At 47.6% G+C, this 26,754-nt stretch overlaps 1 protein-coding gene across 1 annotated transcript in view; it reads right to left on the reverse strand.

Annotated features, from left to right (window-relative positions):
• LOC147122548 (glutamate receptor ionotropic, delta-2-like) overlaps positions 1-26,754 on the reverse strand; it is a 1,303,876-nt gene that overhangs the window by 105,015 nt on the left and 1,172,107 nt on the right. The window contains 1 exon segment of the mRNA XM_086006579.1: positions 20,870-21,036. Within this exon segment, the coding sequence (XP_085862705.1) occupies positions 20,870-21,036 (167 nt within the window).

The following is a 26,754-nucleotide window of genomic DNA, read 5'->3' on the forward strand; positions in this document are numbered from 1 at the left end:
GTAATGTAGGAAATGCGGCAGCCAATTTGTGCACAGCAAGGTCCCACAAACAACGATCCAATATTGACCAGATAATCTGTTTGTTTTACATGTAGGTTGAGCAATAAATACCGGCCAGGACACCAGGAAGAACTTATTCGAAATAGTGCCACGGGATTTTTTACGTCCACCTGAGAGGGTAGACGGGGCCTCGGTTTAATGTCTCGTCTGAAAGACGGCACCTCCGACAGTGCAGCACTCCCTCAGCACTGCACTGGAGCGCTGCACTGTTGGAGGTGCTCAAATAAGAGATCTTGAGATCATACCAGACAGATCCCTCAAGACAGGAACAAAGCTTATTGGATCTTGGGTTGCATAGAAAGAGCAATGTAGAGTAGAACAAAGAAAGTTATCCTATTATCATGTACTGCAGAAGTACGCATGCTTTAGTTTTTGTGTACTATAGTGCCTCCGGGGCCAGGTAAATCCATGCTCTCATTAATCTGCATCTGACCGAAGTGTCCTACTTCAGGGTTTATCCATGAATAAGGTAACAGGAGGATAAACAGCCTTTTCCAAACTTTGACGCTCACAAAATTGAAACAGGTAAAACTGGCAAACAATTCGGACTGAGTCGCCTGGGTCTTAAGGGCTGGGTTGCAAGGCTTGAAAACCACACATTGCCCTGGGACCTCATTCTGAACACCCGACAGCGAGCATCGGACAGGCCCCTCTTTCCAAAGTGTGGGTCTTCTTAAAAATTTGTTTATGGGATGTGGGCGTCGCTGGCAAGGCCAGCATTTATTGCCCATCCCTAATTGCCCTCAAGAAGGTGGTGGTGAGCCGCCTTCTTGAACCGCTGCAGTCCATGTGGTGAAGGTGCTCCCACAGTGCTGTTAGGGAGGGAGTTCCAGGACTTTTACCCAGCGACGATGAAGGATCGACAATATACTTCTCAGTCAGGAAGGTGTGTGACTTGGAGGTGGTAGTGTTCCCATGCGCCTGCTGCCCTTGTCCTTCTAGGTGGAAAAGGTCGCGGGTTTAGGAGGTGCTGCAAAAAAGCCTTGGCGAGTTGCTGCAGTGCATCTTGCAGAGGGTATACACTGCAGCCACGATGCGCCGGTGGTGGAGGGAGTGAATGTTTAAGGTGGTGGATGGGGTGCCGATCAAGCAATGGGATCTTTTACGTCCCATGGGATCTTTTACGTCCCATGGTCACTTAAAGCTCCAAACACAAGGCTGTGCCCCAGTGCTCTGAGACCCTTGGTAACCCCCGACCTCCTCGGGGTTTACCAGGAAACGACGTATGTGTCAGCCACTGGCTCAGTGGGTAGCACCCTTGCCTCTGAGTCAGAAGGTTGTGGGTCAAGTCCCACTCCAGAGACTTGAGCACAAAAATCTAGCCCGACACTCCAGTGCTGCACTGTCGGAGGTGCTGTCTTTTGGATGAGATGTTAAACTGAGGCCATGTCTACCCTCTCAGGTGGACGTAAAAGATCCCATGGCACTATTTGGAAGAAGAGGAGGGGAGTTATCCCCGGTGTCCTGGCAAATATTTATCCCTCAATCAACATCACTAAAACAGATTATCTGGTCATTATCACAGTGCTGTTTGATGGGAGCTTGCTGTGCGCAAACTGGCTGCCACGTTTCCTACATTACAACAGTGACTACACTTCATAAAAAGTACTTCATTGGCTGTAAAGCGCTTTGGGACGTCTGGTGGGCATGAAAGGTGCTATATAAATGCAAGCCTTTCTTTCTAAAAGTGCGTTGTTCCAACAACCCCCAATGCAAGCACCCCTTAAAAGAAATCGTAAATTTATCAACACAATAAAATTCACGCACACATTTCTGTTCTCGGAAAGGAAAACAAAAACCGAGAAAGAATAAATCAAGATTATTTTGGCCATGGACCATAATGATCTCTTTTGGATGGAAAAATGAAAACATGTACATTCTAAATCTTAATGAAAGCATGTCACAATGATATTTGGCATTTCAGACAACATAATGTTTCTCATTTAATTTAAACAAATGGCAAGCGCTACTCAATTATTTTGAAATTCAATGCACATTAATTTTGATGAAGGCATATGATGAACACTGTTCAATTAATAGAATAACGGCATCTTGTTGAAACAGCGCTCATGTATCTTTCAGTTAATAAACCGTTAATTTATGCTCAGAGTTAATTTGCCGTGACATGAGTTTTTCCAAACAGGGCGGATCTCCCGTGACACTGCTCACGATACGTTGGGGCCGATTTTAACCCTGTCCGCTCGGCGGGACACTGGGCGGGTGGGCGGTTACAAACGAACGAGTTGCGGACCCTGATGTAAGAGAACTACTAGGTACTTGCTCTAAGCATTAAACAAAGCTTTAATCAACTGTTTTTCAACATGGAGGTCTAGTTGTGTCCTTCACTAGTTCCTGTTAAGAATGTCCTGCGCAAGCTGGGCCCGTGCCCGAGTATTTATACTCTCCCTCGACAGCGCCACCTGTAGGCCGCTCAGTATTATTTCATAAGTCTTTCTTTCATGAATGACTGATTCATGTCAGACCCCACTCGGTACTCGTCCCTTTCCCAACATCTACGGTTTTAGCCTACAGCTGGATGAGGCGGCCGCCTAAAACGGGCAGGGGAACCTCCTTAATTTATGCGAAACGGGGTCCTGTCACGTTACTCGGCCGTCAATTTTAACGGGCCTGAGTGGTGGAGCCCCCCCCCCCGCCTCCCCTCCCCCCGGCCTTTCCCCTCCAGGCTGAAGCAGGTCTGTAAGCTGGTTATCACCCCCCTGTGCTCGCTGACCTACATTGGTTCCCGGTTCAGGCAACGCCTTGATTTTAAAATTCTCATCCTTGTTTTCAAATCCCTCCATGGCCTCACGCCCCTTACTATCCCTGTAACCTCCTCCAGCCCTGCGAGCCTCCAGAGAACTCTGCATTCCTCCAATTCTGGCCTCTTGCGCATCCCCGATTTTCACTGTTCCACCATTGGCGGCCGTGCCTTCAGCTGCCGAGGCCCTAAGCTCTGGAATTCCCTCCCTAAACCTCTCCACCTCTCTACCTCTCTCTGCTCCTTTAAGACGCTCCTTAAAATCTCCCTCTTTGACCAAGCTTTTGGTCACCTGCCCTAATATCTCCTTATGTGGCTCGGTGTCAAATTTTGTTTGATAATCGCTCCTGTGAAGCACCTTGGGACGATTTACTATGTTAAATGTGCTGTATAAATGCAAGTTATTGTTGCTGTCTACAGACAGAAGAGGCCCGCTCCAAGGTAAGTCTAAAACGATCATTGTGCGGCCTGGAGGAGCAGGAGTTCTCCTTCAGCCCCCATTAGCAAAGTCACAGCCTGCCCTGTACGTGGGCTTCCCCACCCCACCCCACCCCCACAACCATTTCCTCCTGCAAGTCCCTCCCGAAACTCCCTTCCCGCTACTCACCCACAAGCAACCGCGGTGGCAGCCAAGGGCCGTATGATCACGCCCTCTCAGCGGCCTCTCAGCGCTCATCCTCCCACCTGTTCTGGGTGGGAAGTGAACCGGTCACATTTAAGACAGGCCCGTGAGTTAAAATGCCCTTAGGCCTGAAACTTAGGCGACGGCCCGAACCCGGCCAGGGTTTAAATCGACCCCGTCGCTTTAGAACGTTGTACTGTACCGTTAAAAAAAAAACCCTGCAAACACCCGGAATGTCCGCGGAGCTTCTTCTGAATTCCCTGCCGCCACTTCTGCGGAAACCCTGGAGATATATGAGCCGTTTTTGCACGGTGTCACCGGGGTTATGGCCTGCCTCCCAGCAAAGATAGGGTTAACGTCAACGACGCCATCATATACAGTTGCCAGCTGAGGAAATGTAAAGGGGAAACCCATTGAGCAGCAAAAGTGACGTAACGTTATAGAAACATAGAAGATAGGAGCAGGAGTAGGCCATTCGGCCCCTCGAACCTGCTCCGCCATTTAATGAGATCATGGCTGATCATCCAAATTCAGTACCCTGTCCCTGCTTTCTCCCCATATTCCTTGATCCCTTTAGCCTTAAGAAATATATCCAACTCTTTCTTGAATATATTTAATGAATTGGCCTCAACTGCCTTTTGTGGTAGAGAATTCCACAGGTTCACCACTCTCTGGGTGAAGAAATTCCTCATCTCAATCCTAAATGGCCTACCCCTTATCCTTAGACTGTGACCCCTGGTTCTGGACTCCCCCACCATCGGGAACATCCTTCCTGCATCTAGTCTGTCCAGTCCTGTTAGAATTTTATAAGTTTCAATGAGATCCCCTCTCATTCTTCTAAACTCTAGCGAATATAAGCCCAATCGACCCAATCTCTCCTCATACGTCATTCCTGCCATCCCAGGTATCAGTCTGCAGCTGGGTTGCTTTTTTAAGAGGGAGCACAGCAAAAACAAATCCCTGTTTTATTTGAGCCAAAGCGAATGGTCGTCGTGCCTAATGAGGGACAGTTGGCAGATTCTGAGACGGGTTTCGGAGCAGCACTACATCATCACGCCCCGTCTCCTTCACGCTCTTAAAATGTCACTGCGGGTACAGGGAGGGAAATAACCCAGCTGTAGGTTTCAGTGCCTTGATCTGTGGCACGTCTCAGAATTCAGGACATGCAGGAAATTACTGTTTTAATAATCTGCCAATAAAACGTGGCTTGTTCTTGTGTGAGGTGTAGGTGGCCCGCGATATATATTTATCAAATCACTTCAGGGATCGGCGAAGGGGTCGAAACAGAGAAACTGATAAGTTTCCCGTAATGGAATTGCTAATATAGAAAATGTGTTTTTTTTTGTGGCTGAAATATTGCCGCTGCCGTGTGACAGGGGGTCAAGCACGTTTCTCCCGGGGAACGTTATGAAGTGATAAATTGCGCTCGATTTATTCGCGACCAGCGGACACTATTTTTTTCTTTCTGCTGTATTTTCGTCACTGTTGATCCAACTCCAGTGAGGCTTGTGGAGCAATTTATGGGCCAGAATTCGCTCTCGATATAACGGTGAGGCTAGTGGCGCTCGCTGCTGTTCATGGGTAAGCGGTACAGCAACTCCAGGCGAGGGGGAGATACGCGGTTAAACGTGTAAATTGTCCACAAGTTGCTGACCGAGTCGCGTCGCTCTCGCCCTTAGCCACCCTGTTCTTTTTAGGAACTTGCTGTATTTGCCCATTAAACTCGCCACAGGAAGTTAAGTTTTGTCATTACAAGCGTAAGTACCCTTTTAACGACGTGATTAGTGTTAATGACTGCCAATCAACCTGTCTGGCACTGAAGATTAACTATTACAAGTGTGGAGTCTCATTCCTTGAAGTTCTGAATTTTTCAGGATGATTTAAAAGTCAAATTTAAAATTTGACCTTTTTTTCTTACTTTTCCTTTCGCTCTCTATTTCCTCTCTCTCTTAATCTAATCTTTCTTTCCTGCCCTTTATTTCTCTTTCTGTACCTGATTTGGCATTGAATTCACCCCCTTTAATTCACCCTCCTTCTCAGTCCTTTCGCCGTTTATTTCCTAACCCTTAAATCACATAGCTCAAGGAGATCTTCTTAGACAGTCCCTCGGAACCGAGGATGACTTGCTTCCACATTAAAAAAGAGTTCGCAGGTGACTGATGAGTCCAACGCGGGACCTACAGTCTCTGTCACAGGTGGGGCAGACGGTGGTTGAAGGGGGCAGGTGGGTGGGGTGCTTGGGTTGATGTGTGCTCCTTGCGCTGCCTGCGCTTGGCTTCCGCTTGCTCCCAGCGAAGAGACTCGAGGTGCTCGGCGCCTTCCCGGATGCTTCTCCTCCACTTTGTGCGGTCTTGGGCCAGGGATTCCCAGATGTCGGTGGGGATTGTTAAGTCTGTGTGTTCCAGTTATATTTAAGGTCAATTACTGACACAGACTACAAGAATAACTTTTCAATAGGTCTTTACTATTCGGAGGTTAGGGCTGTACTACCCAGCAAATTACTACACAGCACTTATATACCGGTGTGGTCACCACCGGTATTACCGTATACAGCAGCCAGAGAAAGTAGTACATCTCTTAAGGTGGAACAGGTTTAAGTTCTCTTAAGGTGGAACAAGTTACATACACCACAATCCTCCCTTTTTAGCTTAACAGTTATATCCCCATTTAACATAACATAATAACATATATACATATACAACTTCATGTAGAAACAGTTCAAAGGTTCAGTCTCTCAGGAGGCCTCCTGATTCGAGTTGGATAACGCCTTTCAGGGGTCTCTGATTCTTGTTGCTGAGGTGACTCCTCTAGTTGGTCTCTTATGTCTTGGACATCATCATCAGGTACATTCACTGCCGAGGTAGATGCTTCAGGTTCACTAACTTCTTCCACGGTTGTCTCTGTCGTAACCATGGGTTCGACCCTTGTTCTCGATTCTACCAGTTGGTCAGCATGACGCCGTATTACATTTTTACCAACATCTACCGTGTACATCAGGGGTCCTTGTCTGGCCCGAATTGTTCCGGATTGCCATTTCTCGTTTCCATAGTCCCTGGCCAACACTGGTTGTCCTACCTCGAAACTCCGAGTGGTCTTGTTATTTATATGCTGGAACTGTTTGTTTTCAACTTCCCTCCGCACATTTGGTTTTAACAAGTCCAACCTGGACCGCAACCTCCTGTTATAAAACATCATGGCAGGACTTTGGTTTGTCACTGCATGAGCGGCGTTTCGATATGCCAGTAGAAACTTATCCACCTTATGTTGTAGTGGAATCTGATCTTCGCTCATGGCCTTTATTGCCTTTTTGAATGTTTGTACAAATCTCTCGGCCAACCCATTTGTAGCCGGATGATATGGGGCAGAGGTATAATGTTTCACCCCATTCTTCTTTAAGAATTTTTGGAATTCTTCTGACACGAACTGTGGTCCGTTGTCGGAACATATTTGTTCTGGCAATCCGTTCCTTGCGAATATCGTTCTTAACACCGCAATTGTCTTTTCTGAAGTAGTGGTAGTCATCTTGATCACTTCTGGCCATTTAGAATGTGCGTCCACCACAATTAGAAACATGGGCCTAGAAATTCAGTTGCCTTAGCGCCGCTTTTGAGGCGCTAGAGGGACTAGCGCCAGAGTTATGGCCAGTTTAAAAATTCCCTGGGGCCCTAAATCGGCGTTGCACCGGTAGCGCTGCGCCGACACCGATGACGTCATCGGTGTGCGCAGCGTCCCGGTTGCCGTGGTAACCGGCCCGAACTCCGAAATTGAGCTGCGGCCGCCTCGCCCGTGGCAGCTGCAAGCAACATTCTGTCAGAGGTGCCTTACTGCAGTTTGCGCCGGCGCATTAAAGGCCCCGCGGCGGCCGGCCACTTTCCCGCCGGCCGCCTGCCCGCAGCTCCCTCCCCGGACTTCTCCCCCCCCCCCCGGAACAGATGCAAGCCCGGCACTTGTCCGAGGTGCCGGGCTCATTTTTAAGCTGATTTGCGCGGGCCGCGGCCGGGTGCAGGCACCTCCTCCTTAACGGGAGGAGGAGGCCTGCACGTCCCCAGCCTGCCGCACCGCATCGGGTGCCGCAGCGCCGGAATTGCGGCGCGAAACGGCAGTTAGCGCCGATGTACCGCCGCAAACACCCTTCAGTAGCGCCGGCAGCCGTTTGGGCGCGGCACTACTGAATTTTTGGCGCGCGCAGGGGGACTTAGCGCCGGCACTAACTTCCGGCGCAAAAGCCCTGGCTACGCCAGAACCCAATTTCTAGGCCCATGGAGTCCATGAACGGACCAGCAAAGTCAATATGTACGCGTTGCCATGGGGCTGAAGGCCATTCCCATGGATGCAGCGGTGCAATCGGAGGTGCATTTTGCACTTTTTGGCACCCTGAGCAGCTTTTCGGCAGCTCCTCTATCTGTTGGTCGATACCCGGCCACCACACATAAGCCCTAGCAAGGCTTTTCATCTTGACTCCCCCCAGATGACCTTCATGCAGTTCCTTTAGAACTCTTTCCCTTAACTTAGGAGGAATAATCACTCTCGTTCCATACATCAATGTTCCTTGACAGACGGACAGCTGGTCTCGTCTTGCCGAGAATGCCGGTAACAGAGAATCACCATGTGCTGGCCATCCCTTCACTGTCACCTCCTAGACTCGGGACAGTGTCGGGTCGTTCCTGGTTTCTCTTTCAATACTTGCATTGGTGACTGGTAAACACTCGATGATGGTCGAGTGAAATAACTCAACAGGGTCAACCTTCGTTGTCTCCTCTTCTTCAGGTAGTGGCAGGCGCGACAGCCAATCAGCATTACCATGCTGCTTTGTACCTTTGAATTCTATCTGATATTGATGTGCCCCTAGGAAAAGGGACCACCTCTGGAGTCTCTGTGCTGTCATCACCGACACACCCTTCTTAGGGTTAAAAATGGATACCAACGGCTGATGGTCTGTCAGAAGCGTAGACTTTTGGCCCTGCAGGTAATGATTAAACTTCTTTACTCCCCACACAAGGCTGAGAGCCTCCCTATCTATCTGAGCAAAGTTGCGCTCAGCGGAGGTCAATGATCTGGATGCGAACGCGACTGGCCTCTCCGTGCCATTTGGCAACTTGTATGAGAGTACTGCTCCAATACCATATGGAGAAGCATCACAAGCCAAACGAATAGGCAGTGTTGGGTTGAAGTGAGCCAACACTTCCTCTGAGGTTATCAATTCCTTGCTTTTGCGAAAGGCCTTCTTACAGTCCTCGCTCCACTCCCATGGTACTCCCTTCTGCAAAAGAGCGTTCAGCGGGTGCAGTACCGTGGATACATTTGGCAGAAACTTATGGTAATAGTTAATCAATCCTAGGAACGACCTCAACTGAGATACATTAACCGGAGCGGGAGCCTTCACAACCGCTTCGATCTTGTCAGGAGACTTATGAAGTCCCTCCTGGTCAATGACATGGCCACAGTACGAGATCCGCTTCTGAAAGAACTCACATTTCTGCCGATTAACTCGAAGTCCATATTCTTTCAATCTGATGAGCACCAGTTCCAAATTTGCGAGGTGTTCCTCGTCACCATCTCCTGTAATCAGAATATCGTCCAGGTAACATTGTGTGCCTGGAATTCCCTGTAATACCTGCTCCATGGCCCTCTGCCAAATTGCTGGAGCCGATGCCACTCCAAAAACCAGTCTATTATACCGGTACAAGCCTCTATGCGTGTTGATCGTGAGGTACTGGCGTGACTCTTCCTCAACTTCCATCTGTAAGTACGCCTGCGCCAGGTCTATCTTGGTGAAGTGTTTCCCGCCCGACAATGAAGCGAAGATATCCTCAATCCGTGGAAGCGGATACTGCACTGTGTGAAGCACCGGATTAACAGTGATCTTGAAATCTCCACAGATGCGAACCTTCCCTGGTTCTCCCGGCTTGTTGCTCGAAGGACGTTTCATCACGGGAACAATGGGCGTAGCCCACTCACTCCAGTCTACCTTAGACAGTACTCCTGAACGTTCTAGCGCTTCCAGCTCCGCTTCCACAGCAGGTCGTATCGCATAGGGTACCGGTCTGGCTTTGAAAAATGTTGGTTGTGCATGTTCTTCAATCTTGATGTTTGCCGTAATTCCTCTCAGTGTTCCCAGTCCCTGCTGGAACACCTCTTTAGCATCGTCCAATATTCTGGACAATCGTTTAGGTTTGACATCTGTTTCCCTGGCATCTACCGTTAGTGCTTTTAAGGAATGCCAGTCCATATTCATTTTTCTAATCCACTCCCGTCCCAGTAGTGGTGGACCTCCTTCAGGTAGCACATATAAGTCCATTCCTCGGCTTTCTTTGCCCTTGTGGACCACCTTTGCCTCTATCTTTCCGATGGGGTATACTCTTTGCCCCGTGTATGTTTTCAATATAATCTCCGTATCCCGTAGGGGAATATGTTGGAATAACCTTTTGTAATCTTTCTTATTCATGACCGTCAATGCCGATCCAGTGTCCAATTCCATCTTCACTTGGACTCCTGCTATCTGAAGTGTGACCCAAATTGTCTGGAGGTCTGCTTCCTTACCAACGTTGTGTACTCTTAAGCTACCCAGTTCATTACTGCTGGCGTCTGAATCTGACTTCTGTTCATTCGAACTGTTCTCTGTCACCTTGTGTACCTTTCTGTACTTTCCCTGCGGTGACTTTTTGTTGCTGGTCTTCTCTCCTGACCGGCATCCTTTAGCTATGTGACCAAGCCTGCCACATTTTCTGCATTCCTTATTTTTGAACCAGCACTGGTTCTGATCGTGCGTTGTCTTTCCACAACGATAACATTTTACTGTTCCCAAGACCATTTGATTTGTGCTGAGTTCCGGTGACCGTAGCTGCATTACCGCCGTGCCTCTCGCTGCGGCTTCGTGCGATGCTGCCATAGCGACAGCTTTATCAAGCGTCAGCTCATTCTCCTCAAGCAGTTGCTTTTGTGTCTCTTCTTTTAACAATCCACACACAAATTTATCTCTTAGCGCATCTGTTAGTCCTGTTCCAAACTGACAGTACTTTGCTAGCTTACGCAATTCAATTAAAAATTCAGCATTGCTTTCATCTTTCAGCTGCTTTCTGCTGTAAAATTTAAATCGTTCCGCTAGCATCAGCGGCGTGGGGCTTAAATGATTTTTCAGGACGGTAACAATATCCGCGAAAGTCTTATCCGCCGGTTTCTCTGGTGATAAAAGGTGTTTCAATTGCCCGTATGTCTTCGCACCCATTAAATTTAATAAGGTTAGTGCTTTCTCCCCATCTGGTATCTTATTTGCTCTACAATAAACTTCTATGCGTTCTACATACGTGGTCCAATCTTCGATGTCGCTATCAAAAGTATTAATGTTCCCATGTTTAGGCATCTTTGCAATTTTTTTTTTCCAAAATGGCGGCTTCCCGCGCTTGGCGGTCTTTCCCGCGCTTGTCTTCTTCACCCGCTGGCTGCAATGGCGATTGCTGTGCTGCTGCCGGTCTCACCTCCCCAGTGGTTAACAACTCCCCCTACGCTGCTTCTACTCCACCGCGGTTCCCGTGGGCATTCACGCTTCCCTGCCGTCGCGCCTCGCAGCCCTTCTTGCAGCCCGGTTATGTGCACCCGCTGCGTTCGAATTCACCGCGGCTCTCGCGCCTTCAGCTGCCCCAGTCGCTGCGCCTTTCGGCCCGAATGCGGCCCGGCCCTTTTCACCGGCCGCGGTCGATTTCACCGCCCTCTTTCCTCCGTCTTCCCTCCCCTTCGCTACAGCCAACACGGCCGACTTTCGCTGATTGGCTTACCCACCACCGTGGTAGAAGGAAGATAGCTGTCTGCCGCTGATGGGGGCTTCGAGTTCAGAATTTCTCTTCTTCACTCCGGGTCCTCGATGCCTCCCGCGCGACGTGCTGTTCAGCAGGATGATGAGGGTGGATGCCTCTTCTCGACGCCCGTTCTGAGGACGAAGCTGCCGTGGATGTAAACTGCCACAGGGTAAGATCGGACTCGTCGCCACTGTTAAGTCTGTGTGTTCCAGTTATAATTAAGGTCAATTACTGACACAGACTACAAGAATAACTTTTCAATAGGTCTTTACTATTCGGAGGTTAGGGCTGTACTACCCAGCAAATTACTACACAGCACTTATATACCGGTGTGGTCACCACCGGTATTACCGTATACAGCAGCCAGAGAAAGTAGTACATCTCTTAAGGTGGAACAGGTTTAAGTTCTCTTAAGGTGGAACAAGTTACATACACCACAGGGATGTTACACTTTTTCAAGGAGGCTTTGAGGGTGTCCTTGAAGCGTTTCTTCCGCCCACCTGGGGCTCCCTTGCCGTGCCGGAGCTCCGAGTAGAGCGCTTGTTTTGGGAGTCTCGTATCGGGCATGCGGACAATGTGGCCCGTCCATCGGAGCTGATCGAGCGTGGTCAAAGCTTCGATGCTGGGGATGTTGGCCTGAGCAAGAACACTGATGTTGGTGCACCAATGGATTTGCAGGACCATACCCTGTAGGAGGTACTCTATTGGTTGCTCCCCCCCCCGCCGTGTTCACTCAGGTCCCAGATGCCCTGTCTCCCTCACTGTGCTGTTTCAGCAACATTGTTGGCAAACATTTTTTAAGCTGAAGGGTGCAGGGCAAGTCAAACTAACGGCAGGTGACATTGGATGCCTTGTTACAGCAAAATCTGGCCCGCTATAAGATTGACAACAACAACTTGCATTTATATAGCAGCATTAACATTGAAAAATTCTCCCAAGGAGCTTCATAGAGACACGAGGAAACAAAAAGCAATAATTCTTCAATAAAAACAGTCCTGACGAAAGGTCATCGACATGAAACGTTAACTCTGTTTCTCTCTCCACAGGTGCTGCCCGACCCGCTGAGCATTTTCAGCATTTTCTGTTTATATTTCAGATTTCCAGCATCCGCAGCATTTTGCTTTTGTTGAAGCAATAATCCTGATTGGAGACACCCCCTCAGCATTGGGTACAGTGGTGAACTTTGGATTATTCCTAAGTAAATACCATGCAAGTACTCCAGGGGAACAGGAACAGTTGTGAGGATAAAAACAGAAAATGCTGGAGATACTCAGCAGGTCAGGCAGCATCTGTGAAGAGAGAAACAGAGTTAACGTTTCAGGTCGATGACCTTTCGTCAGAACTGGAAAAAAGCAGGAAATGGAACAGATTTTTAAGCAAGTGTAGGGGCTGGGAAAGGGGGGAGGGGATGGAAGAACAAAAGGGAAGGTCTGTGATAGGATGGAAGGTGGAAGAAGTTAAGAGATATTAAGAGATATTCAAGGCAAAAGGAGATGGTAATGGGACAGGTTAAGAAACAGAGGATGGCTCTAGATACATAGAAACACAGAAGATAGGAGCAGGAGTAGGTCATTCGGCCCCTCGAGCCTGCTCCGCCATTCAATGAGATCATGGCTGATCATCCAAACTCAGTACCCTGTCCCTGCCTCCTCCTCGTATCCCTTGGTCCCTTTAGCCTTAAGAAATATATATATCTAACTCCTTATTGAATATGAATTGAATTGAAATGTAAATTGCGCTGGCAGAATGAAAGACAGCTGCCATGTGGGGGAGAAGAAAAAAAGACAGACAAAGAATGTGGATAAAAAAAACTATATATATATGATAGGGGCCGAGGTTATGATCTGAAATTGTTGAACTCTATGTTGAGTCCAGAAGGCTGTAAAGTGCCTAATCGAAAGATGAGGTGCTGTTCCTTGAGCTTCCGTGGAACAATGCAAGAGGCTGAGGACGGTGAGGATATTCTTTATGCCCTTTTCTCACTAGTTCGAAATTTCTGTGGAATATTCGTTCCAATAAACTAGAGCACTTCCCATGACGTTGCTCAGACTAAGCTGGAACAAACGGTGCGCCAACAGTGTTGTATCGTATGGCGCACACTGGGGGTAATTTTGACTTTGTGCGAGAGTGCAAAATGGGTGGTAGCGAATCGCCAGTCCGTTTTACATCTTTCCCCATTTTTATTTCCATTGATTTCAATCGACATAGAAATCAGGAGAGGTGTAAAACGGACTGTCGAATTGCAGTTCTGTCGCACCTTTCACATCCTCGGTACATCCCAAATTGCTTCGCGGCCAAGTCCAAGCTCCCACTAACATTTGGGGGGAAAAATTCGGTATCGACCATTTTGGGGCGCGAACATCGCCTGGGCGCAAACTTTAGCAGTAATTAGCGCCGGCGACCGCAAAATTCAGTTTTAGAGCCCCAAGAGGGAAGTGGAGCGCTAACGAGAGTCGCAAATGCACCCAGGCCTAGAAATTCGGTTGGCTTTGCGCCCAGTTTTCGCCCAAAGAGGGCTTTTGCGCCAATAGAGGAGTTGGCGCTGATATTCAGCGCTGCGGTAATGGCGGCGGTAGCCGGTAGCGCTGCGCCGGCACCGATGACGTCATCGGTGTGCGCAGTGCCCCGGTTCCGCCCCGATGCCGGCCCGAATCCCATATTCAGTTGCCGCCGCCTCCTCCGTGGCGGCCACTACTTACATCCGGAGACCAGGGCCTTACTGCAGCCTTAGTGGGGCGCATAAAGGTGGAGGTGCGGCCGGCCGCTTTTTCGGCGGCCGCCTGCCCGCACCTCCTTCCCCGGCCTCCTCCACCACCCCCCCTGCGGCATTGCCGGCTGCTTTCCGCGAGCCCGGCACTTCTCCGTGGTGCCGGGCTCATTTGCCGGCACAATCCAGCGGCGATCTCCCCGTTGCAGGCACCTCCACCTTAAGAGAAGGAGGAGGCCTGCAGTACCGCAGCCTGCCGCACCGCATCGGGTGGCGCAGCGGCGCCTACAGCGCTGAAATTCAGTTTCAGCGCCCCAAGCGGGGGCGGGCACACCCTGGAATAGCGCCCGGTTCCAACTTGGGGCGCAAAAACCGAATATCTGACTGGCGCAACTGGCTCCGCGCTCAGCGCTAACTTTTGGGCGCAAACCAGCTGGCGGGCCCAAACTGAATTTCTAGGCCATTATCTGGTCCTTTATCTCATTGCTGTTTGTGGGAGCTTGCTTGGCACGAATTTGGCTATTGCATTTCCTACATTACAACAGTGACTACACGTCATCAATACTTCATTGGCAGTAGAGCGCTTTGGGACGTCCTGAGGTCGTGAAAGGCGACATATAAATGCAAGTTCAATTCAGTTCAAACTATTTGCGGACCTGTGCTTTTGGCTGTGGCGTACTATTTTGTATCCCACAAGGAACGAGATGATCTGTTAAGATTCAAAACATGAGATTTACTATGTTGGAGATGAAGAGATAAAACCTAGCAATGGAAAATCACGCAGGGTGTGCTGACCTCAAGGATTTTGCCTTCTCCCGTCTCGCAAAGCTTTGTGCTGGGAGTGCTAATTGGTGAAAAAAAAATCATCTGCGGTAGACGGAGACATCTTTTTAGATTCTGCCGGGCTGCCCGAGATGGTGTGGATTCACAGCAGGGGGAGCTTTCAAATCAAAAGACGTTCATCCCATTGATGGCCTGGTGTGTATCCAACCGGAATTGATGAAAAAAAAAGTGCGCCGATATTCCCTCTCGCGGCAGCAGTTGCCTGGCGAACAGTCTGCCAAGCCCTCAGTGCAGGCCATACTGGAGCCAGACAGCTGCTGGAAAGACTTTGGAGGAACAGCCCAGTTCGGTTTGATTCCTCCTCAGTCTCTGATTGTGTCTGACAGTTACAGAGTTCAACCCCCTCCAGTGCCTGACTTTCAATTTCTCGACTAATAGCAGGTTTTTTTAATGTTACGACGTCTGGCAACAGTCATCGAGTTTCTCTTTTTAAAAATTTTCAAGACTTACCTATTTTTATCCCTTATGTGTAAGAATTGCCCAGAATGAAAAAAAGAAGTATTGCCAGCTGACAGGAATCAACTGAGCGGCCTGCAGGTGGCGCTGTCCAGGGAGAGTATAAATGCTCGGGCATGGGCCCAGCTTGCGCAGGACATTCTTAACAGGAACTAGTGAAGGACACAACTAGACCTCCATGTTGTAAAACAGTTGATTAAAGCTTTGTTTAATGCTTAGACCAAGTGCCTAGTAGTTTTCTTACGTCACCAGCTACAGTTCGTTTAACGTATCCAAGCCCCAAAAATTGCACAAAATGGGGATCACAATACGGCCATAATTCCAACGAGGGTGGGGCCATAATTTGGGGCAGAACCCAGATTAAAATGAAGAAAATTGTATTCTGGAGGGAGGCGGGCATTTCTGCCCAAACCCCTTCCCCGCTGTGTTGCGATGGCAATTTAGAAGCATTGCTTTTCTGGGCTTTCAACTCCGGAACTCCATTTGCCACAGGCCCAGCGAAATCCACACCTGTCGAGAACAGGCACAGGTCCAGCAGTAAGCCTAAAGTTGGGAAAATCCAATGGCGATTGATTCCAGAAAGATCGTTATCACTTCCACCTGGCCCCTCTGCTTCCTGAAGGGAAATGGGGCTAGGGTGGAGGGGGAGTAAATGTATCCCGTTTCTTATTTGGCCTGGATCTGGGCCTCTGGCTCTTGGAGGGCAGGCTAGCAACCCCCCCACCCCCGCCCCTGACTCCCACCCTCCAGGTTAATAAATTGACCCCATCCTCGAGATTTGGGATAGGGTTAACAGCAACTCAAAAGGGATGGGATGAAGTTCTACCCCGCGGCACTGCCATGACCATAATGGTGCCGCAAAAATTCTGCATGTCTGTCTTTAAGATCCATCTACGTCAGGCATGTCCAAGGTTTTTATCTTCATAGGCAGCATGGGGTCATGGAGGCCAGGTATAAAATTTTTATTCACGTTTGCATTAATTTGCATATATCTTCAGTTGCTGACTTCCACAGATGTTGTTGTTCTGATTTAGGTTGGTCCACCAAAAGTGTCCGCACCAAACTTCAGACCCATAAAATTGAAACAGGGCAAACAGGAAAATTAGAAATAAGCGCAAATCGGACCTCCCAAACCCACGACCTCCACCACCTACAAGGGCAGCAGGCACATGGGAACACCACTGCCTCCAAGTTCCCCTCCAAGTCACACACACACACCAACCCGACTTGGAAATATATCGGCCGTTCCTTCATCGTCGCTGGGTCAAAATCCTGGAATGCTTTACCTAACAGCACTGTGGGAGCACCTTCACCACACGGACTGCAGCGGTTCAAGAAGGCAGCTCACCACCACCTTCACAAGGCCAACCACAGATGGGCAATAAATGCTGGCCTTGCCAATGATGCCCACATCCCGAGAATTAAAAAAAAAGTTACCCAAATTTCGAGGGCCAGATTGACAGGGTCAGTGGGTCACAGGATGGATACCCCTGATGTACATGACCCAGTCAAATAGTTTAATCTTTCTGTTGCAAATTGCAAAAATATTAAACAGTCTCTAATAAAAAAAAGCACTCAGTACTATTCGGGTACTTGAAACATTGCAACAAGCAAAAAATCCAAAGATTGTTCTCTTTTAAGAGACCTATCAAACATGGAGTGTTCCATGCTCCCATACCCAGACAATAAGCAGAATTCCTGTTCAACTGCTGAAAGATCAGTGTCAGGGGCACCAACGATGAACATTCACCTCATAAAGATTCACGATCTATCACCCAGTTGTAGCCAGTTTGGCTCAATCCTCACTTCCATACAAAATTGATTACAGAAGAAAAAAAGGCAACGTCGAGAAAGGAAGATGAATTGCCTCCTTTGAACTGTGACAGTCAGCAAGAACCGCGTACTCCGGCACAGAGATACATTCTATCCTAGAGAAGGTTTTTACTGATTGAACTCGGACGATCCTGAAGAACAATTATCAAGTCGACTGCGGATAAAAAGTGAAGTATCGGCTTCTAACTAAATACAAACACTTAGATTCTCAAAAATACCCTGCGGGCACAGTTAAAGGTAAAGTTTAAGCTGTTTTAGATGCAGCGAGGACGTAAAGTGATTATAGGCTTGCGTGATTTTGCGAGAAGGCAGAGTGGTTACAATTTCCTTAAACTTTTACCGTCACCTTTAACAGGATGGGAATGGTTGAGACCGTGGGCCATTTCACCCCTTGTTGTGGCACATTTCTCTGGCTTTCCCTATTCTGTTTTCAGCTCTTGCTGCTCTCTGAATGTACCAATGTGCCGTTTTGTCATTTCAACTCAAAAAATGATCTACAGTAGCACTTTAAAGCAATCTTAATTTAGTGGGAAGAATGTCTGTGCTTATGTATGTCAGCCGTGTCTCAGTGGGTAGCACTCTCGCTTCTGAGTCAGAAGGTTGTGGGTTCATAGTCCCACTCCAGGGACTTGAGCACATAAAAATCTAGGCTGACACTCCCAGTGCTGTGCTGAGGGAGTGCTGCACTGTTGGAGGTGCCGTCTTTCAGATGAGATGTTAAACCGAGGCCCCATCTGCGCTCTCAGCTGGACGTAAAAGATCCCGCGACAATATTTTGAAGTAGGGCTGGGGAGTTCTCCCCGGTGTCCTGGGCCAATATTTATCCCTCAATCAACATCACTAAAAACAGATTATCAGGTCATTATCACATTGCTGTGTGTGGGAGCATGCTATGTGCAAATTGACTGCTGTGTTTCCCACATTATAACAGTGACTACACTTCAAAAGTACTTCATTGGCTGTAAAGCGCTTTGAGACATCCGGTGGTCATGAAAGGCGCTGTAGAAATGCAAGTCTTTCTTTCTTTCTATCCAGCAATATAATGGAACACTCTCGCACTCAGTATCAGCGTTCAACCCAATAATAAAGAAAGAAGAAAGAACTTTCACGACCAGTGGACGTCCCAAGACGTTTTACAGCCAATGAAGTACTTTTTGAAGTGTAGTCACTGTTGTAATGGAGGAAACAAGGCAGACAGTTTTCACACAGCAAACTCCCACAAACAGCAATGTGATAATTACCAGATAATCTGTTTTAGTGATGTTGGTTGAGGGATAAATATTGACCTGGAAACCAGGAAGAACTCCGCTGCTCTTCCTTGAATACTGCCATGGGATCTTTTACGTCCACCTAAGCGGGCAGACGAGACCTCATTAAAATTTCATCTGAAAGACAGCACCTCCAACAGTGCAGCATACCACTGGAGTGTCAGTCTAGGTTTTTGTGCTCAGTTCTACTGGAGTGAGACTTGAATCCACAACCTTCAGAGGCAAGAGTGCTACCAACTGTGCCATTGCTGGCATTTAGTACCATTGGATACAAAGCTCTGTCTCTCTATTATGCTCCAGCAATGCATATTAGATCCACCTTCAGAGGTATATAACTTCTTGATCTCCACACAAGCCATTCTTGTGTCTCGCTGGAGTGCGATTGTCAACGTTACTGTCAGTTGGGAGTTCTGTGCGGTGAATTTTGGCTACTTGGAGGTGAGTTCCAATTGGTCCAAACCAACCTCAATTAGGATTCTTACAAAGATCAACCGTCAACCGGGGTTAGCCTCGGTCCTGGGTCCCAGAGGTGACAGTGTTGTAAAGTAAATGAGGCTGTGCTGACACCTCTGGACATGCGCAAAGAGATACTTTCCCCAGCAAGTCCAGCTGCAGAGGACAGCGCCCATGGCAACAGTATAAACCCTTCACATCCAACATCATCAGCCATGACGCTGAGCACCCAAGCTGATTACTGGCATGAATGGGCCTTTCTTGACCATCTGTTGCTGTGGAATCTGCTCCAGGGTGTACATGAGTCCGATTTTGCAGCATTACTATTATTAATCTATTCGTCTTCAAGTGAATGTTTAATATAAATGCAGTAGGACACTAAGTGCTGCAGGTGCAGCAGGCGGTTAAGAAGGCAAATGGTATGTTGGCCTTCGTAGCAAGAGGGTTCGACTACAGGAACAAGGATGTCTTGCTGCAGTTGTACAGGGCCTTGGTGAGACCACACCTTGAGTATTGTGTGCAGTTTTGGTCGCCTTATCTGAGGAAGGATGTTCTTGCCATGCAGGGAGTGCAGTGAAGATTCACCAGACTGATACCTGGGATGGCAGGAATGACGTATGAGGAGAGATTGGGTCGATTGGGCTTATACTTGCTGGAGTTTAGAAGAATGAGAGGGGATCTCATTGAAACTTATAAAATTCTAACAGGACTAGACAGACTAGATGCAGGAAGGATGTTTCCGATGGCGGGAGAGTCCAGAACCAGGGGTCACAGTCTAAGGATAAGGGGTAAGCCATTTAGGACAGAGATGAGGAGGAATTTCTTCACCCAGAGATTGGTGAACCTGTGGAATTCTCTACCACAGAAGGCAGTGGAGGCCAATTCATTAAATATATTCAAGAAGGAGTTGGATATATTTCTTAAGGCTAAAGGGATTAAGGGATATGGGGAGAAAGCAGGGACAGGGTACTGAATTTGGATGATCAGCCATGATCTCGTTGAATGGCGGAGCAGGCTAGAGGGGCCGAATGGCCTACTCCTGCTCCTATCTTCTATGTATCTATGTAAACTGTGATACCATTAAAACCACGTTTCACTCAACCATCCGTCTTTTGGATGAGACGTTAAACCTGCTCTCTCAGGTGGATGAAAAAAGATCCCATGGCATTATTTCGAAGAAGAGCAGGAGAATTATCCCTGGTGTCCTGGGCCAATATTTATCTCAAAAAAGCAACATCATTAAAACAGATTATCTGGCCATTATCTCATTGCTGTTTGTGGGAGCTTGCTGTGCGCAAATTGGCTGCCGCGTTTCCTACATTACAACAGTGACTAAACTTCAAAAGCACTTCATTGGCTGTAAAGTGCTTTGGGACGTCCTGAGGTCATGAAAGGCATTGTATAAATGCAAATTCTATCTTTCTCTTTCTTTCATAGGGGAGACTTACTAAAGACAACTGTGCTAATATCTCGCAATGACACCAAAGGGCTTATTACTACCGAAGCAACAGGCGTCAGAAGGAGCACATTTCAAAAGGAGATGAAAGATTTAACTTTCAGAATCATACGTCATTCCTCCACAGGTTCGGTTTCATAAAAACAGCACAATTCCCTTCTAAAGAGATTCCATTTTACGGGAATGACAATGGGCGCCCATTGATGTGGTGGTCTCTGTTTGTATCGTTCCATTCAGGTTTCCATTCCTCCCATTGCATCAAAACTGTTCTACTCTTACCTGATGAACAGCATTTGCAAAAGTTTGGGTGAAGATCAAGAGATTGAAAGAGGGGTAAAATATGGTACAAATATAAATTTACAAAAAGGTAACAAAAAAGTAATTAAGAATTTTTGTATCTGCCATTTCTTAAATGCACTAGAAATATGCATGTGCAAAATCGACATTGGAAAGTAGTGTGCAAGTACAAGAAGGTATGTGCTTAAAAAACCCCACTTTGGCCTGATGGTGGAAGGAAGGTCAGTTTTGTTTGATACACTCTTGATCCAGTAGTTCTTAACGTTTACGGGATCCCTGACGAAACACACGGGATAAGCTACATTCAATCGGTCGGATCCTACCTTTGGGAAAAGATGTCTCTATACGGGCTGCCGTGTTGGAGAGCGATGCCGTAGCCTCGGTCTGCCAGGGTGTTGCCGACGGTGAACAAGGAGCAGTCCGGACTGTTCAGGGCAATGTATTCCAACACTGCCACGTCCCAAACAAAGGCATAATTTCCAGCTTTCACCTGCAAGTTAGAAGTTAGATCTCAGTCAAATCCAACGCAGTTTGATCTGGCCTCTACTTTTTGTATCCCTGTAGGTGGAACATTTAGGGGGAAAAAATAGAAATAAAAGAAAAGGGAAAAGATACATTTTGCTTTGATTCCAATCGACCGCCATTGCCAAATTAAGGTCTTGCTTTAATTATTTCACAGAATCATAGAAATTTTCGGCTTAGAAGGAGGCCATTGGGTCTGTGCCAGCCGAAAAAGAGCTATCCAGCCTCATCCCACTTTCCAGCTCTTGGTCCATAGCCTTGTAGTTAGGTTACGGCACTTCAAGGGCATATCCAAGTACTTTTTAAATGTGATGAGGGATTCTGCCTCTACCACCCTTTCAGGCAGTGAGTTCCAGATCCTCCATCACCCTCTGGGTGAAAAAAGTTCTCCTCAACTCCCCTCTCATCCTTTACCAATTACTTTAAATCTATGCCCCCTGGTTATTGACCTCTCTGCTAGGGGAAATAGGTCCTCCCTATCCACTCTATCTAGGCCCCTCATAATTTTATACACCTCAATTAAATCTCCCCTCAACCTCCTCTGTTCCAAAGAAAACAACCCCAGCCTATCCAATCTTTCCTCACAGCTAAAATTCTCCAGTCCTGGCAATATCCTCGTAATCTCCTCTGTACCCCCTCTCCAGTGCAATCAGATCTTTCCTGTAATGTGGTGACCAGAACTGTACCCAGTACGCTAGCTGTAGCCTAACTAGTGTTTTACACAGTTCAAGCATAACCTCACTGCTCTTATATTCTATGCCTCGGCTAATAAAGGCAAGTATTCCGTATGCCTTCTTAACCACCTTATCTACCTGTCCTGCTACCTTCAGGGATCTGTGGACATGCACTCCAAGGTCCCTCTGTTCCTCTACACTACTCAGTGTCCTACCATTTATTGTGCATTCCCTTGCCTTGTTAGCCCTCCCCAAATGCATTACCTCACACTTCTCCGCAATGAATTCCATTTGCCACTTTTTCTGCCCACCTGACCAGCCCATTACAGTTTATTGATCCCATGAACAGCCGGTTAAAAGTCATTTTTTTGAGAGTTTCTCATTTAAAATTCCGATCACCGACCACATTCCAAAAGATGTCATTCGATACTGATGCTGTGGTAGAACAACAAAAGGACGTGTTCAAAATTATGAAGGGTTTCGATAGAATAAATGAAAAGAAACTGATTCCAGTGGCCAGAGGGTCAGTAACCAGAGGACGCGGAAACTCTCTTTTTACCGGCACCTAAATATCCGGAAATCTCTCTTAACCGGCAAAATTCAGGAGTAGGTTCAGGTAAGTTTTACTTCATATTAGTGGCCGTGTAACCAGGGTTCCTGGATCTGTGGCCGTGTAACCGGGGTTCCTGGATCTGTGGCCGTGTAACCAGGGTTCCTGGATCTGTGGCCGTGTAACCGGGGTTCCTGGATCTGTGGCCATGTAACCGGGGTTCCTGGATCTGTGGCCGTGTAACCAGGGTTCCTGGATCTGTGGCCGTGTAACCGGGGTTCCTGGATCTGTGGCCGTGTAACCAGGGTTCCTGGATCTGTGGCCGTGTAACCAGGGTTCCTGGATCTGTGGCCATGTAACCGGGGTTCCTGGATCTGTGGCCGTGCAACAGGGACTCCTGCATCTGTGGCCGTGTAACCGGGGCTCCTGCACAAGTGCCGTGTAACCGGGGCTCCTGCGCTTGTGGCCGTGTAACCGGGGCTCTCGTACCTTGGTAAGTATACCTCTCTGTAATCCGGACTTTTTGATCAACCGGCACCACGCCGGTCCCGTCGGTGCCGGATGAAAAAGAGTTTCCTGTAACTGGCAAATGAAGGAGGGGGGGAGAGGAGGGGAAACTTTTTTTTACGCAGCGAGTTGCTGTGATCTGGAATACGCTGCCTGAAAGGGCGGTGGAAGCAGATTCAATAGTAACTTTCAAAAGGGAATTGGATAAATACTTGAAAACGAGAAATTCTGCAGGGTTGTGGGAAAAGAGCGGGGTGGGGAGTGGGAACAATCGGGAAGCTCTTTCACAGGGCCGACACAGGCACAAAGGGCCAAATGGTCTCTTTCTGCGTTGAATGATTCTATGAACAACTTGCATTTATACAGCGCCTTTAACACAGAAAAAACCTCCCAAGGTGCTTCACAGAGGCAAAGAAGGAGATAGTTCCAGGGATGAGGGACTTCAGTTACGTGGATAGACTGGAGAAGCTGGGGTTGTTCTCCTTGGAGCAGAGAAGGTTGAGAGGAGATTTGATAGTGGTGTTCAAAATCATGAGGGGTCTGGACAGAGTAGAGAGAGAAACTGTTCCCATTGGCGGAAGGGTCGAGAACCAGAGGACACAGATTCAGGGTGATTGGCAGAAGAACCAAAGGCGACACGAGGAATAACTTTTTTACGCAGCGGGTGGTTAGGATCTGGAATGCACTGCCTGAGAGGGTGGTGGAGGCAGATTCAATCGTGGCTTTCAAAAGGCAATTGGATAGGCACCTGAAGGAAAAAAAATTGCAGGGCTACGGGGAAAGGTGGGGGGGGGGGGACTAGTGGAAGTGCCCTTGCAGAGAGCCCGCCTCCTTCTGTGCTGTAACCATTCGATGATTCTATAGTAGGAAGAGTGGTCAAAAGCAAAGCAGTAACTACGCACGCACCTGCTGTTCGTAGGATCAATAAACTGTATTGGCTCATGTCAACACGGAGTTCATAATTCACACTCATTTTCTGCAGCACACTGACCTAGCAAAACTCTACCAACAGCAACAACAATTTACATTTATATAGCGCATTAACGTAGCAGAACGTCCCAAGGCGCTTCACAGGCGCGATATTAATAAAAACATTTTTGACATCGAGCCACAGAAGGAGATATCAGGACAGGTGACCAAAAGTTTGGTCAAAGAGGTAGGTTTTAAGGAGCATTTTGAAAGAGGAAAGAGAGGTAGAGAGGCGGAGAGGTTTAGGGAGGGAATTCCAGAGCTTAGGGCCCAGGCAGCTGAAGGCACGGCCGCCAATGGTGGAGTGATGGAAATCCTTTCAATCTTAACTGCCAGCTGGAAGCACGGGAGCAGTGGATTTACCCTTTAACTTTCCAAAGTCTCAACCATCACATTATCGGAGTACCCGCTGGCAGAATATAGGATCCAAAAGAAAGAGAGAGAACAGCCCAGCTTAGAACCTGGAGGAGAGGGGAGCACACTGTTCATTATCTGCATTTTTCATGGCTTGTGCTAATTTGAGCCCAGCCTGCAAAAGTGACAAACTATGTAAGGACATTCTTCTCCAAAGATAATTTCCCTGTAAGCTATTTTTTTCCTGAACCAAGGGAAAGGTTCCCGCATTAAACATCAAATGGCCGTTACATCTCATGCACCCGCCGTTTGAAATAGGAATTGCTCCTGGTTTATCAGCTTATCAGTTTGCCCAATTCTGGCTTCTTGCGCATCCCTAATTTTAATCGCTCCACCATTGGCGGCCATGCTTTCAGCTGCCTTCGCCCGAAGCTTTGGAATTCCCTCCCTAAACCTCTCCGCCTCTCTTCCCCTCCTTTAAGACGCTCCTTAAAACCTACCTCATTGACCAAGCTTTTGGTCACCTGTCCTAGCATCTCCTTATGTGGCTCAGTGTCAAATTTGAAGCATAGAAACATAGAAAAATAGGAGCAGGAGTAGGCCATTCGGCCCTTCGAGCCTGCTCCGCCATTCAATATGATCATGGCTGATCCTCTATCTCAATACCATATTCCCGCTCTCTCTCCATACCCTTTGATGCCTTTTGTGTCTAGAAATCTATCTATCTCCTTCTTAAATATATTCAGTGGCTTGGCCGCCACAGCCTTCTGTGGTAGAGAATTCCACAGGTTCACCACCCTCTGAGTGAAGACATTTCTCCTCATCTCAGTCCTAAATGTCCTACCCCGTATCCTGAGACTGTGACCCCTCATTCTAGACCCCCCCAGCCAGGGGAAACATCCTCCCTGCATCCAGTCTGTCTAGCCCTGTCAGAATTTTATACGTTTCAATGAGATCCCCTCTCATTCTTCTAAACTCTAGTGAATACAGGCCTAGTCGACCCAATCTCTCCCCATATGACAGTCCTGCCATCCCAGGAATCAGTCTGGTGAACCTTCGCTGCACTCCCTCTATGGCAAGTATATCCTTTCTTAGGTAAGGAGACCAAAACTGCACACAGTACTCCAGGTCTCACCAAGGCCCTGTATAACTGTAGTAAGACATCCTTGCTCCTGTACTCAAATCCTCTTGCAATGAAGGCCAACATACCATTTGCCTTCCGAACTGCTTGCTTTCAGTGACTGGTGTACAAGGACACCCAGGTCCCTTTATACATCAACATTTCCCAATCTATCACCATTTAAATAATACTCTACCTTTCTGTTTTTCCTACCGAAGTGGATAACTTCACATTTAGTCTCGTTATACTGCATCTGCCATGTAGTGCCCACTCACTCAACGTGTCTAAATCACCTTGAAGCCTCTTTGCATCCTCCACACAACTCACAATCCCATCTAGTTCCATGTCATCAGCAAACTTGGAAATATTACATTTGTTTCCCTCATCCAAATCATTGATATATATTGTGGATAGCTGGGGTTCAAGCACTGATCCCTGCGGTACCCCACTAGTCACCGCCTGCCACCCCGAAATTTATTCCTACACTCTGTTTCCTGTCTGTTAACCGATTTTCAATCCATGCCAAAATATTACCCCCAATCTCATGTGCTTTAATTTTGCACACTAACCTCTTATGTGGGACTTTATCAAAGGCCTTCTGAAAATCCAAATAAACCACATCCACTGGTTCTCCCTTATCTATTCTACCAGTTACATCCTCAAAAAGCTCCAGTAGATTTGTCAAACACGATTTCCCTTTCATAAATCCATGTTGACTTTGTCTAATCCTGTTGATATTTTCTAAGTGTCCTGTTATCACATCCTTTATAATAGACTAGCATTTTCCCTACTACTGATATTAGGCTAACCAGTCTGTAGTTCCCCATGTTCTCTCTCCCTCCTTTTTTACGTAGTGGGGTTACATTTGCCACCCTCCAATCTGCAGGAACTGTTCCATAATCTATAGAATTTTGGAAGATGACAACCAATGCATCCACTATTTCCATGGCTACCTCTTTTAGTACTCTGGGATGCAGATTATCAGGCCCTGGGGATTTATTGGCTTTCAGTCCCATTAATTTCTCATTTAAGAAACATTCATGAAGCAACAATTATTAAAATTGGGGGAGGGGCAGAAGAAAGTGTGGTGTGTGTCACTGTTGAGATTGGTGGGAAGAAATATACCTGTCCCAGAGTATCTTACAAGAAAGCAGGTACCAACTCATATGGACTGCAGTTAGTAGGTTAGCGTTGCATTACAACTTGATGTCCATGTAGCTTTTCAACCGAAACAGTACAAAAATTAGGATTTCTCATTCTCGAAGCGCTTGATCATTGCGGCCCATGCGCTGCTGTCACTGCGCGAGTAGAAGCCAGTCGAGCTGTTAGGGATGGAGATAAGACCAGCGACTAAGATGTAAGGATTCCGTCAGGAGCTAAACAGGATGGCTTCGGCCTTCCCAGTCTCATGCTGAAGAAAGTTCTGGCTCGTCAACGACTGGTGTGCAGATGATGCAGGGATATTGGGAAGCAGCGGCATTGAATTAAATGTGAAGCAGCAATGCTGCGAAT

The sequence above is a fragment of the Somniosus microcephalus genome, chromosome 2 (assembly GCF_052327205.1).
Source record: "Somniosus microcephalus isolate GS21.2 chromosome 2, FLI_Smic_1.0, whole genome shotgun sequence".
Taxonomy (NCBI): Eukaryota; Metazoa; Chordata; class Chondrichthyes; order Squaliformes; family Somniosidae; genus Somniosus; species Somniosus microcephalus.